At 46.5% G+C, this 21,067-nt stretch overlaps 1 protein-coding gene across 2 annotated transcripts in view; it reads right to left on the bottom strand.

Annotated features, from left to right (window-relative positions):
* Positions 1-1,518: 1,518 nt before the first annotated feature.
* Heatr6 (HEAT repeat containing 6) overlaps positions 1,519-21,067 on the bottom strand; it is a 28,789-nt gene continuing 9,240 nt past the window's right edge. For both annotated transcript variants that reach the window (XM_021176334.3, XM_085829735.1), the window contains exons 7-20: positions 18,790-18,927; positions 17,663-17,970; positions 16,541-16,718; positions 14,528-14,734; positions 14,024-14,123; positions 10,944-11,299; positions 9,515-9,637; positions 9,018-9,104; positions 7,733-7,867; positions 6,850-6,972; positions 6,216-6,340; positions 4,660-4,756; positions 3,991-4,195; positions 1,519-2,427 (exon numbers count right to left, since the gene is read on the bottom strand). In XM_021176334.3, coding sequence (XP_021031993.1) covers positions 1,856-2,427; positions 3,991-4,195; positions 4,660-4,756; positions 6,216-6,340; positions 6,850-6,972; positions 7,733-7,867; positions 9,018-9,104; positions 9,515-9,637; positions 10,944-11,299; positions 14,024-14,123; positions 14,528-14,734; positions 16,541-16,718; positions 17,663-17,970; positions 18,790-18,927 — 2,754 coding nt within the window. In that variant the 3' untranslated portion in view covers positions 1,519-1,855. The remainder of the gene's footprint in view (positions 2,428-3,990; positions 4,196-4,659; positions 4,757-6,215; positions 6,341-6,849; positions 6,973-7,732; positions 7,868-9,017; positions 9,105-9,514; positions 9,638-10,943; positions 11,300-14,023; positions 14,124-14,527; positions 14,735-16,540; positions 16,719-17,662; positions 17,971-18,789; positions 18,928-21,067) is intronic.

Consider the following 21,067-nt stretch of genomic DNA (forward strand, 5'->3'; position numbering starts at 1 on the left):
AGGGTCAGGGCAGGTTCAGCTCGACGCCTGGGCCCTCCATTTCAGAATCACCGCTGAAGGAATGCAAGCTCACACAATGTTCTGTGTGGGCCCCTCACTGTGTAGGCGGGCCCCTTTGGACAGGCGAGCCCTCTACCATTGGAACATGAAGACTTCAGTCAGTGTGAGTGCATGTTCCCAGACACTGTCTACACAGCAGTTTCTGAACCACCATGATAGAAAAGAAAAAAAAAAAAAAAAAAAGAAGGAGATTAGGGGCAAAGGGGAAAACCTGAAGATGTATGCATGCCTTTAACTGTGTACTGTGTACTTTGACAATTTTGGTTTCTGTTGTATTTCTCGTGTGTATGTGTGTGTGTCTGAGGTGGTTGTCAGGATTCAGTCTCCATTGTTCTCCACCTTATATTTGCTGAGGCAGGGTCTCTCAACTGAACCCAGAGCATGCTATATTTGCTCATACAGTGCCCACCTGGCTTTTTGGTGGCTTCTGGGGATTCAAATTACAGTTCTCAGGCTTGCACAAGTACCTTTCCACTGTGCCATCTCCCCAGTCCCTGCTGGGTGTTTCTTTGAGATAGACTCTCCTTACATAGCTCAGGTTTGCCTGGAACTACACAGCAAAGGAGAGACTTACAAACAAACTCCTGGCCCTCAGGCCTTGCCTCCTCAGAGCAGGGATTTCAGGTGTGGACTGCCACACCTAGCATTACTTCAGTTTTCTGAGACTAGGTTTTGCTGTATCACCCAGGCTGGCCTCTAGCTCGCTCTTCTACCTCGGCCTCCAGGGTACTGGGATAACAGAAATGTTAACCATGCCTAGCTTAAATCTCACAATTAAACAAATATCACTAGAACCAATCTCTGCATCTTTTAATTTATCCCACAGCAAATATAAGTGTGAAGGACTTTCTTTATACCCCTACACTTTGGATGGAAATAATTTTACTAAATTGATTGTGGTTAAAAGTACAAAATCTAAATGTAAACAACTGATTGGCCAGAAATTACTTTAACAAGTGTTTGACATTAACCATTTAAGTTATACGAATAACCCAAAATACACAAATTAAAAGGTGGCTGGCCAAACAGCATATTTAATGTACGGGACCATGTCATCCTAAATGTCATTTGTGAATTTAGACAAAAGTTGATGCTGCTGTGGCCCAGGATCCTGGACTGTGGGGAGGAGAGGAGCCCTGGGGTGCACGCAGGTGCGGGCGAGCAGCTGCACATTCATCAAGGGGGGCTCTTGCAGGGGTCTGCCGCTGCTGCAGCTGTGCCAGCAGACACTGCACGAGACCTGCTCCGATTGGTGCTGGGCTTTTTTTTTGTTTGTTTGTTTTTTCGAGACAGGGTTTCTCTCTAGCCCTGGCTGTCCTGTAACTCACTTTGTAGACCAGGCTGGCCTCGAACTCAGAAATCCACCTGCCTCTGCCTCCCAAGTGCTGGGATTAAAGGCATGAGCCACCACGCCTGGCGGTGCTTTTTAAAAAAACACTCTTGAAAACACAATTCTAATAAGATTCTAATTTCTAAATTTATTTATTTTTTCCTTTCTGAGACTAAAAGACCTCCAGTTGTTTGGGCCCAGGCTACATAGATCCTGATTCCAGTTGTTTGGGCCCAGGCTACATAGATCCTGATTCCTGGTTTCTTGGTTGTCTGGGTTAGAATGGCCAGTAATGGAACCACTCTCCAAAGTGGCGAAGCCCTTTGAGAAAAAGTGAAATAGCCACTAACCCGTTCTAAATGAATGCTGACAGATGCGCCTGCCCTAGAATGCAACTCCACGGATCAAATGCACAGGCTTGGTGTCTGATTCCCACTCATGACCTGTGAGGGGAGGGTGGGAAAGTCACTGATCTGAGGGCCCACGGAGCACCACCTGTCCTCCCGAGGAGTCACAGTGAACAGTCAGGATGTCCTCTAAGAATACCATGATGGCCCCTCTGGCTGTGTCTCCAGCCAGTGCCTGCACTCTGTGTATGTGCTTCAGGGCCACTCGGACCATCTGGACTCTTTCCTGTGGGGTGTGGACTGCTCCGGGGTCATCTCCCTCTGCTCCTGATTTTAAGAACTGTAGGATGTAGGACCGGATCATATCCCCATGCAGCTTAAGAGTTTCTTGAATGCTGGGCAGGTCTGAGGCACTGGCTAGGCTCAGGAGGTGAAGCAGCGCCTGGCAGATGTGAGTCCGCAGGCTGGCACAGTACTTGAACTCCAGGAAGTCTGTGGTGTCTTCGCTCTTCTGCAGGGCAGTGACCAGCGCACTCCAGATCTGGATGAACTGTTCTAGGGACCCGTACTGTCCTCTCTTGCTCGGAACGGAGAGGGCTGCGGCAGATCTGATGCGCACTTTGAAGTTTTTGCATGACATCACAACTGATGTCAGGGCTGTATAGGCCTGGGAGGTCCACGGAGCTGTCCCTAGGAAGAATTCACAGTCTGCAACTAGTGAAGGTTTAGAGACAAACAGGGTGGGCAGGAGAGGGTGGAGGGAGTTATAGCAAGAATGGCCCCGTAGGCTCATGTATTTAAATGCTTAGTCATCAGGGGAATGGCACTATTTGAGAAGGATTAGGAGGTGTGGCTTTGTTGGAGGGAGTGTGTCACATGGGGTGGCTCTGCAGTGCCTGTGACAGGCCCAGCCTCTCTGCTTGTGGATCAGGATTTAGCACTCAGCTACTGATCCCAGCACCATGTATGCCACCATGATCCCACCATGAGGATAATGAACTTTATAAGCGCCCTTGCTCATAGTATCTCTTCACAGCTACAGAATAGTGACTAAGACTCCTCACTAGACCAGGGCAGCAATAGCCGACCTGGGGGATCCCAGGGAAGGGACTGAGGACTGACCCCTGGCTTCCTTATTTCCCTAGGCAAACTTGAAGCATGACCTCTGTTATCTGTCCAATGGGGCAAGGCCTGGTGAGAGGAGCAAGGAAGGAACTGCATCCACCTGCTCCTGGCAGGGCGTGGCTGTGGACTGTAGGCAGCAGCCCCATTCTTGCTAGTACCGGGCAGCAACCCGCCATAGCACATTGTGCATTTGTTGTTAAGAGGTTAAACACACTTCTAGCTTCAAGACTAAGATGTTCGCATCTGTCTTCTTCCCATTTCTGTGGCCACCCCCAGATCAGCATGTTGTCTGACTCCTTAGAAGTGCTGTTAGCCACTCTGGCCCGAGCCACTCCCTCCTCCTCAGACAGATGTTTTCTCAGCCTGTCCCTTTCTTGGTTGCCCCCAGAAGAGCAGACTCTTTCATCCTGTGAATGCTAGTGACATTTGCAAGGGCTCGGTCTCACTATCTAGTCTGTCCCTGCTTCCTCACAGCTCTGCAGCCCAGCAACTCCTCCAGTCTCCCCGGGCTGCTCTGCCGACTTCCTGGGAGGCAAGGACGCTGTGCCAGCTGCCCCTCACATGGTTCCTGCTCTGCTGGTCTATATGATTGTTCTCCCTCTCTCAGGGACACACCCTTAGCTCTCCCGTGTGATGGAGGCAGAGATGTAGAGCCAGTGGTGGCTGGCATGCCCAGTGGCTGGGGTGGTACACAGAAGCTACTGGCCCCAGATGACGCATCGAGCAAGGCTCGGGGTGTTCAGGACAGCATGATGGAGGCACACACCCTGAGCATCCATTTCTGAATCCACAACTTGTGAGATGTGAACCTGTACCCTCTGCTGCAGAGGCAACTCTGTGGTCTTGGCCAATTTCGTTTCTATCTTCTCTCCTAAGTATTTAATGAGCTGATACGACAGAAAGTTTGCTTTTCACAAGTATTGTCTCGGCTTAGAAAAACAGCTTTGTAAATAAACTTTTGAAATGGCAATAAAACATCCCATCAAACACTGACTTATTTCATTGTTCCACCAAACCTGGTTCCTGCTGTTTTTCTACTCCTGTGACGTATACCTTTAGCAACAGCACAGACTGGCCTATTCCGTCCCCAGAGGCTCCAGACAGGCAAGGGGAGGGAAACCATCTTACCAAGTGGAAGAGCAGGGTTTTTAAAAACATTTCCCATCGCGTAACAGGCATTCCATCGCACTTTCATGGCGGCTTCATTTACAACAGTGGAGATCAGAGCCTGGATGGACTCCTCGATGATTTCAGCGAACCTGGGCCTTTCCACGTGAGAGGGCTGTAGAAAATGAAGCAGGTTCCCCAGGGCCCGGACTGCATTGCTTTTGACCTGGAACGAAACATAAACGGTCTCAGAGTTATTTTACCAGAGATGTTTCAGAAAGTATAAATGCCACCTTTAAAAAGACTCTCCCACCCCCGCCCCAGGTCATGAACCCCAAGAGGGCGCTGAGTCTGAGAGCTGTGCGTGCTCACCTGACCTAACACCAGAGCCCATGCTTTTAAATGTCCCGTGTGACAGGCACATGCAGGCTCTTTATCTTCCTGGTCAATTCCACTTAAAGATGCATGCTTTCTCTTCTTTTCTTCTTTTTAAATAGCAGATCATGCAGTAATATCAACAACAAAGGAATGCTGGTACTTCCCACGGGACACAAGGCAGCAGAATCAACTATATAAGTGTACAGTGGGCAGCACCCACCCAGAGCTTCCGTGAACACAGGACAGCTGACAGTCAGACAGCCTGCTGGAGCAGCTGTGCCTAAGTGTGCACCCTCGCCATCTTGCGCATACCTTGTCTTTGTCTGTGGAGGCTTGTATTGCACACTGCAACATTTTCAAGAGCAGGAGTCCAGAGAACTCATCCTGGAAACTTGGATCTGGTGTGTCCCTGTCCCACCCCAGGCACAAGGCAGGATAAAAAGAAAACACCACTTAAATGTGTGTACACAGAGACAGAGTCACCAAGTACAGATGGTAAAAACTTGAGGAAAACAGCTTGACAGATCTTTTCAGATCACATCAAGAACTCACACATCTTTCTTGTTTTTGTTTGTTTGTTTGTTTTTGAGCCAGGGCTTCATTACAGAGCTCAGACTGGCCTGGGACTTGGTATGGAGCCTATGTTGACTTCAAATTTGTGATCCTCTTGACCCGGCTGATTATAGGCAAATGCCACCACACCTAGGTGTCAATTCCACACTTAAGAATGCAACCACAGGGTTATGTCAAAATGGACATTTTATGCCTGCAAGTGTTCACTGCCTGTCGATACCCACAAGCCCAAGGCCTAAAACGAGCACTCAGCAAGGGGATGGAGAAGGATGCGTCTCTCGGTGGGGTTGGGGTAGCAGGCGTTTATTAAACACCCAGTGCAGAGAATGGCCCAGTGTGCTACACATGCCTCTTATACAGAATTAAATGACAGAAAGTATGCTGGCTGCCAGCTCTAGTGATAGGGGAATGGGGCATTATGGGAAGGAGGCAGATTCTATACTGCATACCCCTTAGTACTGTTCAAAGTCTTTTGATCTGTGAATAAATTCCACACACACACACATATATGTATATGTGTGTGTGTGTATATATATATATATATATATATATATATATATTTAAAATTTATTTATTTTTCTTCCTCCAATGGAGTGTCCTGGGGTATATCAATTATACTCCAGGGCAGGCTCCTGTTTTTTGAGGGAGGGATAGGGGAAGAAAGAGGGGGAGAGAGAAGGAGAGGGAGAGAGAGAGAGATCGAATATGAAGTTGGATGGGTAGGAGGGTGGGAGGATCTGAGAGGAGTTGGTTAAAATATATTATATGTAAAAATATTTAATAAAACAAATCCAAAAAACCCCCTCTGCATCCTAAGAACAGAGCAACTGTTACAAAGGTTTTGGATTTCTACTGTGATATTTTCTACAATGTGGGTATACACTTACAACAGCACATGGTATTGTTGAAGATATATATACTGTAATAGAGTAATATGTATTTTATTTTATTTTATTTTTTTTTTTATTTTCGAGTCAGGGTTTCTCTGTATAGCCCTGGCTGTCCTGGAACTCACTCTGTAGACCAGGCTATAGCCTTGAACTCAGAAATCCGCCTGCCTCTGCCTCCCAAGTGCTGGGATTAAAGGCGTGTGCCACCATTGCCTGGCATATGTATTCTTAATACATTAAAATAAACTACTGGGTTTATTGCTTAGAGGAATATTAAAACAAAGTAGCAAAACCGCCTGCATAATATGAGGGGATTCTTGCCAATTCTTTCCCAGTAGGGATGAAAGACACCTTTTAGGGATTCTGAAAGAGATGCCACTCAGGGAAAACAGCTGAGTCACTTACATGTTGACAATCAGAGTATCTGTCAGGTTGCCCAGGGACCAGGCTGCTTTGGCGCGCACATTTAGTGACTTATCTTGAAGTGACATCAATATAGCATTTGCTGTGTCTGCAACAAATATGACGTCCTGTACAACAAACCAGGCTACATTACTAAGGAGCTCACACTGCTGCCTCTCAACTTTACAGCTTATTTTCACAGAAAGTTTTAGGCCTTTACGGTAATTTTGATTTTGATTTAAAAAGTTTGCTATGGAGCCAGTGTGAGCCTGGGACCGTCACCTGTGCGTTCTGTGCTTGGGCTGACTTCCACCTCCTTCAACAACGTCCTGACAGTGAAAGCAGTTCCCAAAAGCACCGTTTCTCAGTCATTACTTCCATGTGGTAACTTCCTCTTTTTCATCCTTAGCCAATTATTCACTAATTAAACATTTGCTGCACACTACAGTCCCAGGCAGTGTGTTGAACAATTAGCAAACGAAGCGCAGGTGCTGTGCAGCAAAATAGCACCTGAGGAAATCTGACCACATAACAGGCTAATTTCCTTCACTGTCAGCGCAGAAGCCTCATGCCCACAAATACACTCGTGGTATAGGTGCTGAGGAACTGGGGGAGGGCACGCCAGGCTTCCTCTCACCTGTCTGAGGCATGGGAAAAGCACGTAGACTCCAAGGGCCCTGGAGGTGGCGGCTTTCACTAGATGGTTCTTGCTGTCATTCAGGCCGAGCAACACTGTAATGCACAAAATCTGCTTGTCATTCTGCAACGAGAAGGTTCGAAACACGGAAAGTGAGAAGGAAGAACAGTAAGCCAGTCTTCCAGGAGCAGCTGTGGGGAGACCGCCTGTGCCGGGGTCAATCCCCTCTGCGACCTGCAGTCGACTCCTGTAAAGGGCAGGTGCCTGACACTGGGGCAGGCGTGTGAGCAGGGATTCTGGGTAAGGCGCACGCAGAGCATCTTAGCACACTGCACCTTTCAATGATGTGAACAAGTTCATTTAAGCCTTCTGCTTCATTACCTGCCTCCTGTATAAAAGCTAATTTACATAACTAAGAACAGTTAAAAGCCACTGAGGAACGAACAGGAGCAGCCAAAATCAGACATAGGATCCTCACCCAGGGCGATGGATCAGGTATGGGCTGGGTGAAGACCGCAGGTGGAGGCCTCAAAACAAGGATTTTTACCAGTTACCTCTCATGTGACTCCTCTGATAAACAGATGATACAAAGCTTTAAAGAAATTCAAGGAGCCAAAGAACTGGAGGAATGGCTGGGATGTGGACCCAAGACTTTCATCTCAGGACACGACATGTTTGTGAATCCGCCCTCAGCTGTGCTGCCCACACCCACCCACTCTAGGGCCCAGGAAGCAAGGCTTTCCTGGAGGAGCAACGCTTCACTGCTCTCACCACAAACTCAACAGAAACAGCTTCTTTATTAAAGAGATTTCAGAACAGAGAATCACACTGGTGCCCTGATGCCCAGGGCACGGTCAAGGAGTGAAGGCCCGTGGCAGGTTACCGGCAAACTGCTGAAGGCCTCTGGCAAGATGGAGGACAGGGCATCGCAGGCGCTCGCCTGGAGAGTCGGGTGCTCTGCAGACTGCAGGGCTCGGGGCAAAGGACCACTCAGCATCGCAGTCCAGAACACCACCACCTGGAACAGAGCAACAGTTAGAACCAGAGGTGATTTCCTGTAAACCTGCTTCCCACCTTAATTTGTAAAATAAAGGAGAGCTGATGATTGGGCAGATAAAAGGGAAGGTGGAGGGGAAGGAGAGAGAGAGTGAGAGAGAAGGAGAAAATGGAAGTGGGAGAGGATGCAGAGGAGGAAGAAGAGAAGCAGAGCAGAAGCACATGGCCTGGAGAATCCGAAAGTTCTATGGGGTCTCATAAATGTGGAAGAGGGTAGTGTAGCAATAGATCTGCCCAAACTAGGCGTACAGCATGTATTCATATTGAGTCGTGTTTTCATTGCAGGGGCGTATTTGGGTGGAGATTTACTGCAAAAAGTGGCTAATGTGGGACCTGGTGAAGCCAGGCCCTCTAGATGCAGCCTTGCAGATGAGAAGAGTTTGGCTGAAGTGGTAGCGTTTTATAAGTGTTTTCACTGTTCATCTTCCAAAGTAATGGAAACAACTTCTGAAATAACCAGCCACATCCAGTAGGACACTACAGTGCAACTGAGTTGACAGAAATAGTGACAATGATGGTGGTGGTGGTGATAGAGAGCAGAGGTAGATAGCTACAGGGTTAATCAGCAGTAGCAGCTTATAGTTCAACAGGGGTAAGAAGTCCTGGGGCAGATGAGATGGTTCAGTGTGTAAAGGCACTTGTTGTGCAAGCTGGTGACCTGAGTTCAATCTCTGGAACCCAAACAAAAGTGGCCATAGAGAACCAACTCCGCAAACTATCTTTGACTCTCCACATGTAGACATTAGCACACATGACATATCCCAGTAATAATAAACTCTGGTGTGCTTATTCCACAACCAGAACACCATAGATTTGTTCTGAATTTTATCTGTTATTAGTGTGCACATGTACGACCTTTGTGGCCACATCTGTCACGGTGCACATGGGGATGTCAGAGGAAAACTTGGTGGAATTGGTTCCTTATGTGGGCTCCAGAGATCACACTCAGACTGTCAGGTGTGCAGCCTTGGGTGGCAAGCATCCTTCCCGCAGCGCCATTTCACTGGTGCACCATAGTTTTCAACACTGGAAGAAATGACATCACCTGCTCCACTTCATTACTGAGCCCAGTAGAACAGAGGAGAAGACACGGGGGCTGGAGGTGGGCTTACCAGGTGGACTGGCACTCTCTGTTCAGGTACTATGTTGGAATCTGGCTTGTACTGCTGTATCAAGCCTGTACCCAGTTCTTCCAGGAGCTGCCAAGATACAAGAAATGGTGGTCAGAGCAGAGGCGCGGTTCTACGGAGGCCGCAAATACCCTGCTTCAGTCTGTATCATCTCAAATCAACAGCAAACGTAGTTTCTCTTCCTTCCTTTTCCTTTTCGTTTGTTTCTTTCAGACAGGGTCTCATTATGTAGCCCTGGCTGGCCTCGAACTTACGAGATCCAATGACTTCTGCCTCTCTCATGCTGGAGTTAAAGGCGTGCACACAGTGTAGGAAAAGTAATTTCTAACTGTATTTTCTCTTCTCAGTGACTCTGACAGAGCTCTTCTTTCAAGGAGCAAAGCTGACACCTTATGCTCAACTAACCCTCTGCAGATGAGTCAGGAGAGGGACGCACCCCTCCTCACCTGAAACCTGGGAAACCACAGAAGCGAGCTTACCTTCACGCCGTGGAGCTGAATGGATGGGTTTGCCTCACACATGCACTTACAGATCACCTCGCCCAGCTCCATCAAGTACAACTGAGCCGTTGAAAAATAGCCTCTCGCCAGGTGAGCCAAAACCTACATAGAGAACAGGCGACTGATTAGCTCATCTAAAGGCGGGCAAGGCTGCACGATCCAGAAGGGTTCCCACATTTCCACAAGCACTCACAGCTAACACGGATTGCAAGTCTGAGGCCGAGCAGCCGTTACCTAGCTACGGCTGGCATCAGCTCCATGACCCTTTATTGGCCGGCGATGTCTCACTCAAGACCCAGAAGCCTTTGATGTAGATTTTTTTGGAATTTATAGCTGGAAGAACCGAGCTGGAAGGGTAGAGGGTGTGTTTGGTGTCCTCAGACGATCAACAGCCTGCCAGAACTGAGCTGTGATGGCTACTATGGGCATCAACTTGACTACATCTAGAATTAACTAAAACCCAAGCAGCTGGGTTTTGACAGATTTTTTTTTTTTGTCTTACTTAAATCATTTGAATCGGGAAGACCCACTTTTAATCTGGATCTTCTGAGGTGGTAAGGTTTACCGTTAGTCTGGGCCACGCCTTCTGCTGGCAGCCTATCTATATAAAGGACATGGAAGAAGGAGGCTCAGTCTCTTTGCCTGCTGGCTGGCGAGTTCACTCCTTTACAGGCATCAGAGCCTACTTCTTTAGGATTCTGCCATATACTGAAGACCATCTAAGATACCCAGCTGCATGCACTGAGCAACTATTAGATTATTGGACCTTCCATTGGTAGACAGTCATTGTCGGGCTAGCTGGACCACAACGTGTAAGCCATTCTATTGAATCCCCCATATATATCCCCTAGAGAACCCTGACTACACACAAGCCTATGTCTTAAAACTACATCTGAGTACAGGCATTTTTTTTTTTCAAAAATCTTTCTTTCTGTCAGTCTGTCTGTCTCTCTTCCTTTCTTTGTTGAGATGAGTTTTTACTATGTAGCCCTGGGTGACCTAGAACACGCTATGTAAAACAAGTTGGTCTTAGATTCACAAAGATCTGCCTGCCTCTGCCTCCAAGTGTTCCCTGCGAGGGATATTTTCTTCCTTCGAAGCAACAGTCATTTTGTTTCAATAAATAGATATAAGATGGCAATGAAGACTCTATAGAGAATGAACTTGAAGTTGCAGAAGTCAATCTTAGTCACTATGTCTGTCATAGAATACTTGACGTGACTACAACAGTCTGGAGCAAAAGAGCAAAAGGGAATACACTCAACACTATACAAGGACTGCCCCAAACACAACGGAGCCAAGGTCACACCAAATGGCAAGGCCATTCATGCATCTGCTCCATGCATTGTCACCGTCCTGAGAAGGAATGGTCCCTTCCTTTCAGACAGGGAGACATGGCACTTCCTACCTGTAGAGCCTCCAGCCGCATGGGGGATGGTTCATAGGTGCTGCCCAGGGCGGAGCCAGCATCGCTACCTGAGCAGGAGTCCTCCTTGGGCAGCACCACAGTGGAAATGCAGAGTCGGATGAGCCAGCAGGGCTCCGATGACCCCTTTGGTGAGCTGAGCGATGCTTCTTCCAGAGAGGGTCCTGCAGGGAATGTCTTCCAGCCATCAGGAGTGCTGAGGTGAGGGGTTGCTGAGCTGCTGCTGCTGAGCCCAGAGGAACAGGGCTGTTGAAGAAGCAGCTGGACTTCCGGCAAAGGCGCGTGAGTGGACACTATAGCTCCTAGGAGCGTGAGACTTGACACTCGGACATTAACATCTGTCCAAAGAAAGGCAGGGCCTATCACCATGGAACCACTGTCACAAGGACTGCAGTTATCCCTACCAGCAATTAAGAACTGCTGGATTCTTTTGAAATTACATATGATCAAGCTTCTGATTTCAGTTCATAGATAGGATGGGATAATATCATGAGGAAACAATCTGAAAAATCAAGAACACTAGACATTCTACAAGACAACTGACTAGGAACATCCAAATGTCAGGTCTAGAAAAAAATCCTAACAGCCAGTGGGGCTCCTCCATTTAAAAAAAACCCCAGAACTCAGGCGTGGAGCTGGATTCGTGGGATCCTAGCATTTATTCCTGCAGAGCACTAGAGCTTGGTTCCCTGGGACTCTGGGTCCTCTGCTGGCCTCATACACACCATATACCTACTCACAGTCACAAAAGTAAAACCACATAATTGTTACAACCCTAGCATGCAGGAAGCTGAGGTAGGAGGACATGTGAAGCCAATCTGGGCAACACAGGGAGACCTTATATCAAAACCAAAGCACTAGAGTGCTTCACACAGCGACAAAATGGTATTAATCCATCAACGTGAATGATCCTGGGAGTTAAAAGAAAAAGCTATAAACAAACAAACAAAACAAAATTACAAAAACAAACTAGGGCCAGAGGGATATCTCAACGATTGAAGCAATTAACCAAAAACACAAGGCCTGGAGTTTTCATCCCCAGAACCCATGACACTGCTGAGTGCGTATGTTTGTCCACTCCTAATTCCAGTTTCAGAAGACAAGAGACAGGAGCCTGGGAGGGACATGTCCAGCCAGAGCTCTGGATGCAACTGAGAGACACCATCTCAGTGAATAAAGTGGAGAGACTTCAGAACATGCCTGATGCCAGACTTGGGCCGTCACATGCACATGCTCACTCTCATGCAAAGGTCCACAGACACACATACCCACACCACACATATAGACATACTCACACCACAGAGACCCACACTCACACTCATACCACACAGACAAATGCACCCACGCCACACATACATAAAAAGAAAAAGGAAAAGCTGAAAGGCCTGCATTTGGGCTCAGTTTTTTGCATGTGGCTGTCTAGCTGGTCTATCACCATTAGGTGAAGAGCTGTCTTGGCTCTTTTGCTGTGACCCGCTGCTAAGGATGAATGTGGGTGAACTTCTGGGCTCTCTACGTTCTTCTACTGATTTATGCTCTGTAGTTTGCTGGCCTCAAACTCTGAGATCTGCTTGCCTCTGTCTCCAGAGTGCTGGATTAAAGCTGTGTGCTACCATGGCCCAGCTAAGAGCTGGGTTCTTAATTGTGCTTTGGCCATCACTGATGAGCGGCCTCAATACAGGCCTTATCTTTTTGTCTCCTCACTTATAGACTGGTGTAAGGAGTAGGTTGACCTCAGCCTATCATTTGAGCCTTAAGAGAATCTTAGCGAACAGGTACGAGTCTTTCTGTTAGGAGGAAATCGGGGTTCAGGGTTCTGAGTTCTGAACAGGCCATGGCTGTGAAGATGAAGAAGTGGGGGCTGTTGTAGATCATTAGACTGAGTCCAGAGCCAGTGTCCCTTCCACAGCATTTTAGAAGACACCCACACTGCCTTCTTACTCTGAAACTTTGAATGAAAACTAGACTAAGAGTGAGTCTGATCTGAAATCTTGCAAACAAACAAAAAGGAAAATTCTAAAGGCAGGTGCTCACAGCTCATATACCTTATGTATGGGAAAATCCAAGATTCACAGCAGTAAGTCAACAGTTAGAGATGTGAACTAACTTCATAGGGCTTTACATGAACTTCACAGATCACGGTACAGAAGTCAGGTTCTTGTACTACAGTTTTTCTTCCCAATACATGACACCATCCACCCATCCATCCATCCACTCATCTACCCACCCTCCTTCCCTCCCTCCCTCCTTCCTCCCTCCCTCCCTCTACCTACTGATGTTGATTCTTTTTTTTTTTTTTTAATATTTATTTATTTAATGTAAATGAGTACACTGCAGCTGTACAGATGGTTGTGAGCCATCATGTGGTTGCTAGGAATTGAACTCAGGACCTCTGCTTGCACTGGCCCTGCTTTCTCCAGCCCAAAGATTTATTTAACGTTATATGTAGGTAAGTAAACTGTAGCTGTCTTCAGACCAGAAGAGGGCATCAGATCTCATTAGGGATGCTTGTGAGCCACCATGTGGTTGGTGGGCTTTGAACTCAGGACCTTCGGAAGAGCAGGCAGTGCTCTTAACCACTGAGCCATATCCCCAGCCCCTGATGTTGATTCTTATACATTTGATACAGCCGCTTGTACTTGGCTCACTCCTAATCTGAGATGTGGTTTCTTTACTGTGGAAAGTCAGGCTCTCAATTCACGGTCAGTTCTCCTGCTCATTCCCTTCCTACTTGGCCTTCTAGCAATGGCTGACAGCCTTGAAAGGCTGAGACTTTCAGAGACCTCAGAGCTGGAAGAGGCACTAAATACTTACTTCTCTTTCTTTTAAACATTGCTACTCAGGCTGGGCAGTGGTGGCGCACGCCTTTAATCCCAGCACTTGGGAGGCAGAGGCAGGTGGATCTCTAGTTCAAGGTCAGCCTGGTCTACAAAGTGAGTTCCAGGACAGCCAGGGCTATACAGAGAAACCCTGTCTCGAAAAACTAAAACAAACAAACCAACCCCCAAACCCATTGCTACTCTACATGTGATGGATAGAAAGCAGCAGTCTGAACTACCAACCTTTGTGGCGGATGTAAGGCTTTATGTGGTTCCAGACTTTGGTTAGCAAGCTGAGTTTCAGACGGTTGTAGGGGGCGTTTGATACTAGATTTGCAAGGCACTGCAGCAGAACAGAAAGACACATTTACAATATTTACTTTAAAAGGTCTTTAAAATAATTTTTTTTTTACATTTATGTTTTGAGTGTGCAAGTGTATGAGGAGGTCAGAGGGCAGCTGTGGGAATCTGTCCTCTCCTACCACATAGTTTCTGGGGATTAAACCTGGCAAGCACCTTTACCCTCTGAGCCATCCCACCAGCCCTCCCTCCCCTCATTTTAAATGTTTTTATGCTAAGTGAAAACCAGTCTTTTTTTCATGTCTATAGTTAAATAAAGAGGTATAGACTCCCAAACAGTTGTCTTTAATATAATTATTTCTTATACTCTTAGGTCAAATTACTTTTAGTTGAGGTGTAACACTATACACTACATAAACTGAATTCCGAAGGTAATCAGGGACTTACCTTAATTATCTGAGTAAGGGTCTGGGACGAGGACTCTGCCACCAAAGCTAACAAAAGACATCTGTGCAACTCTCTAATGCTGGATGCAATTGTGACTGAGAAGGGCGTGAAAGCCCGTTTGTGGTCACTAGTGTCTTCAGCAACAGAAAGGAACTGCTTTGAGCCTTCCAAGATGGCAGACAGAACTTGAAGAGCACAGGCACGTGTCTGGAATTTCAAGATGATTCACACTGATGAGTCAGAAGTTGGGATCCAGGCTCCCTTCCTAATACACACTCAATGTTCCACGAGTTCAGAGCCAGCTTATTAGAAGAACGAAGGCAATGGAGGGTGTATTGGGTACTGAGGGTAGCTACACAGTACCACACTCAATGAAATCCTCTATCACACGGCCATGGGACAGCTGTGAGGCAGAACTCCAATGCCTACCACAGCACACAGATCTGCATCCTAAGTGTGGGAATCATGAGAGATTAGAGTACTACATATCTAAGCATACCGCCAATGGAAAGAGAGCCCAACAGCTCCTGGGAGGGAAAGATACAAACCTAGAGTTCAAGTCAAGGTTCCCAAGAGTATCTGCTTACATTCTACTCTGAAGCAGCCGAGTGTGTGTTTGTGCATATATTAACAATGTTGAGTCGATGTTTAGAAACACTTGGGTGTAGGAACTAACACCTTAGACAGGTGGCATATGGGGTAAAGAATGTACGTGGTATGTGTATATGTTCATGGGTGTTTTCACACGCATGCACATGTATGTGGAGGTCAGAGGGTGAGGCCAGGCGTTTGGCTTAGTTGCTCTTCACTTCATTTTTGGAGAGAAGGCCTCTCACTGAACCTGGAGCTCACTGACTTGGCTAGGCTGGTTGGCCAGCGAGCCCTAGGGATCTATCTGTCCCCAGCTCCCCAGATTCTTGATGGCTGTGCTATGGATCTGAGGTCATTTCTTCATGCTTACACAGTAAGCACTTAAACACTGAGTCATCCTGCTGACCCTACACATCATGTTATGGATGGAATGGGAAAAACAAAACAAAACAAAACAAAAATCCACATCCTTACCACAGACTGCTGTTTATTAAGGAAAAGCCAGTTACAGAAGGTTGTGAGCTGTCATGTGGATGCTGGGAATTAAACCTGGGTCCTCTGGAAGAGCAGCCAGTGCTCTACCAGGAAGCCATCACTCCAATGACACAGATTATAATTAGGTATTCAAATGACTTTGGAGAATCCCAACCTACTGTGGATTACACTATTATTTTAGAAAGGAACCTTAAAAATAGGTAACACATCGATAGGCCTTATTAAAATACTCACTTTCAGTGGGTAGCTGGGCTTCCTAAGGAAAGCCAGGAGCTATTCAGTGTGAGTTTTAACAGTCACAGCTGTAAGGCTGAGAACAGACTCCTTTTCTTCCTTGGTTGAGAGCTAGATTAAAGAGGAGTGAACATGTCTGAACAGAGGCAGACACTCCATCTGCCACGGGGTAGTTGCTGATGCTAGCAAGGCTGCCAAACCATTGTTTTTCTTTCTTGAAGTTGCCTTTTCTCATTAAAATATGTAAATCATTCATGATTCTTTAAGATTTGGGAAAATTTGTCAGCACATTATTTTATATACAGAAGTACCTCCTGCTCTCACAGAACATTAGACACCTGTCTAGCTTTAGCCAGCCTTTACAACCATTACACCCTACAGTCCACTGAGCTAAGTCACTTCCTCATTGTACCTTTTATAAACACCACAGCTTCAGTGGGGCTCACAGGAGACACGGAAGTTACAGGTCAGTGGGCTCTGACTTCACGCAGCCCTGGGCCTAAGATGTAATCCTACCACGTGGTCCGCAGAAGCCGGACCCCTTGTCATTTCCTGCCTATTAAGGTTCTCAAGTCAAGACCTGGGATGGTATTAGTGAGAGCAGAGTTCAGAGACGATCAGATAGCGCAAAGAAGAAAGAGGACACAAAATGTGACTTCTTCTTCTCATAAAGCTTTGGCTCGGCATCCTCACCTTTGGAGACGGGTCCTTTAATGTGAGTGTCATTAAGGACACCGACTGTGGGCTTCCGAGCTCCGGCGTGTCAGGAACAAAGGCAGACCAGTAGCCGTATAGAACTTTCTTTTCTATTGATTTGATAGTAGAAAGAAAACAAGCTAGTGCCCCTTGGCGAACCTTGGCCTGGTATGACCTTTCAGAGTAAGAAAAAAAAAAAAGTTTTAGCACGAAATTTTAGAAATGTGAATGGAAAGGTTGTTTACTCTAACCACTTCAAATGCTTTGAGAAGTTAAGCATCCTGAACACCCCTAAGGATGTTATCCCTTTTAGAGTATGATCAAAACATGTTAGGTATTTTTGCTCCAAGCTATTAAGGGTGATAAATATGCAAGCAGGCGGAGAATAAGAGAGTAACATTTTGACTAGGAAACCAGAGTTAGACAAGGATAGCGCTGGGTATCCTTGCATCTGCTCAGTGGAGACCCCAAGTGACCTTATATGGGTCACAGTGCTTGAGGTGGCTATGCACAAAGCCCCTGCCCTTGATGCACTTTTTAGTGGCAGTGATGGATGGTTCAAGAAAGAACTGTCAGGCTGGAGAGATGGCTCAGAGGTTAAGAGCACTGACTGCTCTTCCAGAGGCCCTGAGTTCAAATACCAGTGACCACAAGGTGGCTTACAATCATCTATGATGAGATCTGGTGCTCTCTTCTGACATGCAGGCATACATGCATGCAGAACACTGTATGCATAATAAACAAATAAAATCTTTACAAAAAAAGAAAAGAAAAAAAAAAAGAAAGAAAAGAACGAACTGTCACACACTTTCCATGGCACTAGGGCAAAGATTAATGATGGGGTCATGTAACTGAGAGCTTAGGCCAGAAGGGAGGTGTCAGAAAAGTTTTCCAGAAAAAAAGACTTGTGAGTGCACTCTGGAGAGGCCTAGAGGCTAATAAGATGAACAGACCAGACAGCAGCATTCACAAGGCAGGTCCAACAAGTGGCCAGGAACCCAAGTGGTACAAAGCCACACATGAAAGAGACGTCAAGGCCAGTGCCACATGGCAGGCACGTTCTAAAAGTCACATGCAACTACAAATGTCAGGTAGAATATCATAACAAAATACTACTACCTCATTTTACCCTGCATGCCTCCTTCTGCATCCGAGTAGTCTGACTCACTGCTGCTGACTCTCTTCCAGCTGGAGGCGGCGAAGGGCAAGGAGGCCTGCTCTCTTCCGGCAGCTCTGCCTCCATCCACAGGCAAACCCTGGGAGCCCCACGGGGAGGAGCACCAGGCGCTCTCGCCACTCGCATTCGCCTGGTCCATGCTGAGCCTTGGTGCTGCTTCCACTTCACCACAGGGCTCCTCCTCTTCCTCCTCCGCTTTCTCTCCTTGTTGAGTTTTCTTTGTTTTTACTTTGTGTTTTTTCTTTTTATTCTGATTTTAAGAGCAAACAAAGACAAAATACATACATACATACACACAGACACATGCCTATATGTATAAATAGATATTTGCCCATATACATTATGATAGTCATCCCAAAACTACTTTTCACTGAAATCACTGTGGTACTTTTTCATTTGAAGCTGACTGGGGATGTTCACACATGCTGTACGAGAAAAAGTGATGAGGACAAAAATCAGAGATTGGCGTGACATGCCCGGCGTGATGCATGACGAACACTACTGGACATACACCTGTTTGCTTCAGAGTGTCCAAGGGAACTGAGGGAGGAGACAGCTGTCTAGAAAGGCAGGGAAATATGATGGTAGCATGGTGGGGACAGTGACCTGACAGGCTGGTGGACTTCAATGGCTCTAGGGAAGAACTGCCACATTATGACCCAAAGGCTTCCATTACTAAGGTTTACTGGAACACAGACACACCCAGCTGCTTCTGTGGTGAGTCCTCGCCTGTTTTTGCACTCGGGTACCTGTGACAGCCGGCCTTTTACACACAGGAGTGTATTGATTCTTCTTGGTTTGGAGAGGCCGAGGAATGAGCTCTCAGTGTTGGATGTAAAGGAAAAGCTTGTAGCAGTTATACTGCCCAGACAACTGAAGCACAGGGTGCTCCAACTGGCACTCTTAGAAATCTGACTGATTTAAAATTTCTATATTAACCACACTAACTTGCAAACAAGCTCTCAGTGGCCTCTTGAGGCAGCTGGGAAGCAAATCACAAAAAACATACATAGCTAAAGGCAAGCACTCGACTGCTCCACAGCTGAAATCTCAGTGGACAGACACATACCGCAGATGGTCGAGCAGTAGTGGATTCCGGCTGCTGGGGTTTAACAGGTGATCGCCCATCATACTGAGGAAGTGGAGTTGGGTATAGCACTGCGGGCATCTCTATGTTTAATCCAGGGAGTCCGTGAAACATGGCTTTCTAACAGTGAAAAGTGAGGAAAAACAAACTCCATATACATCACACGTTCTCATCAGAACACAAGCAGACTAATGTTTCAAAACTATTACAGAATAAGAATGAGACAGCAAATACTGGAAAGTGGGTGCTCTAAGGAGTGTTGAATCCCATCCTCCCCTACCTCCATGTTCCTGGCTTCATCTAATTTTGGAAGCTAAGCGGGTTGGGCGTGGCAAGTACTGGGATGGGAAAGAGCTTAGTTTTATCTAGATGCAGCTGGGTCTGCACTGGCCTCACCAGATTAGACTAGAGCAGCTATGATTTTATGTTTGTCAAATCACTTTTATCCAGTTATTTTTACTAATCAAAAATTGTTTAAGCCAATTCTTCTAAATCCCCATCCTTTACTCCTCTTTAGATTTATGTGCGTGAGTATTCCACCTGCATGTATGTAGACCATGTGGGTACCCAGAGACTGCAGTGGTCAGAAGAAGGGGTTGGACACCCTGGAACTGGAGTTGTGAACGGCGAGAGTCAGCAGGTATGTGTTGGGTCCTTTGTGAAAGGAACAAGCACATTTAACCACCGAGCTATTTCTCTAGCCATTAATATATCATTTTTATGTATTTTTATATATTTTGTATGTATTTTTATGTATTTCCATATCCGTCTTAGTTGGGGTTGTATTGCTGTGAAGAGACACCATGACCAAGACAACTCTTATAAAGCAAACATTTAATTGGGACTGGCTTTCAGAGGTTCAATTCACTATCGTCATGGCATCGCATGGCATCGGGCAGGCAGAGGTGGTACTGGAGGAGCCATGAGCTCTACTTCTTCATCTGAAGGTATCCAGGAGAATACTCTCCCAGGCAGCTAGGAGGGGGGTCTTAAAGCTCACCCCCACAGTGACACACTTCCTACAAGGTCACACCTCCTAATAGTGCCACTCCCTTTGAAACACATGAGTCTATGGAAGCTATACCTAGCTATAGTATAATGCAAAATACATTTAGTCCAACTTCAAAACTCCCCATAGTCTATCACAATCTCAATAATGTTGAAAGTCCAAAGTTCAAAGGCTCCTCTGAGATTTATGTAATCTCTTAACTGTAATCTCCTATAAAACCAGAATCAAGAGGCAGATCACATACTTCAACATCATAGGATATACACTACCATTCTAAAACGTCATAGTGAGAAAGTACTGGACCAGAGCAAGACAGGAAACCAGCTGGGCAAATTCCAAACTTTGCATCTCTATATCTGATATTAATGAGCTCTTCAGATCTACAACTCCCTTCATCTTTGTTGATTGCAACAGCTTCTTTCTCCTGGGCTGGTTCTGCTCCTTGTTAGCAGTTCTCCTCGGCAGGTATCCCATGGCTCTGGCATCTTTAATATCTAAGGTAACTTGAACTTCACAGTTTCTTGTTTCAATGTCTGGGATTCACAGATAATCTTCTGGGCTCCTCCAAAGGGCTTGTGTCACTTCTCTAGCTGTGCCCTCTGTAGCACTCTAGGGTCTAGCTGACTCTACTCCATTGCTGCTGCTGTTCTTGATGGTCATCCCATGGTACTGGCATCTCTAATACACTGGGGTCTTCCCTGCAACTAGGCTTCACCAATAGCCTCTCATAGGCTCTCTTCATGGTGCCAAGCCTCAGTTTCTTTGCATGACCCCTTTAGTCCTGAGCTGTCCACTGCAACAGAGGCTGCACTTTCACCAATGGCCTTTCCTGGACTCTCACAGTGCCGAGTCTTAGCTTCTCTCCATGATCCCCTCATGATTTCAAAACAGTACCATCTGGGTGACTCTTACATGTTACCAAGTCCAGCTGCAGCACGAGGTGCAACCTTGGCTATCTCTGGAACATAGCTTCTTTGTGCTCTCAGAAAGCACTTCCCAGATTTCATCTCAGTGATACTGGCCTCTCCTTAATCACCAAAATTTCTTAGCTCTGGTTAACCAGCATCGATTGTCCCAGTAATCCCTTCTATTCTTGACTCTAAAGCCAGAGCCACATGGTGAGAGCTGCTGAGTTCTGCTGCTTTCTGGGGCTGGAACATGGCCCCTGTTCTATACATCATCACCAGCTTTGTGTACTGTCACTGCCTAAGCTTAGCTGTCTTGGAACTTGCTCTGTAGACAGAACTTGAA

This window comes from Mus caroli, unplaced genomic scaffold (assembly GCF_978045245.1).
Source record: "Mus caroli unplaced genomic scaffold, Mus_caroli_1 scaffold_13, whole genome shotgun sequence".
In the NCBI taxonomy this organism is placed as follows: domain Eukaryota; kingdom Metazoa; phylum Chordata; class Mammalia; order Rodentia; family Muridae; genus Mus; species Mus caroli.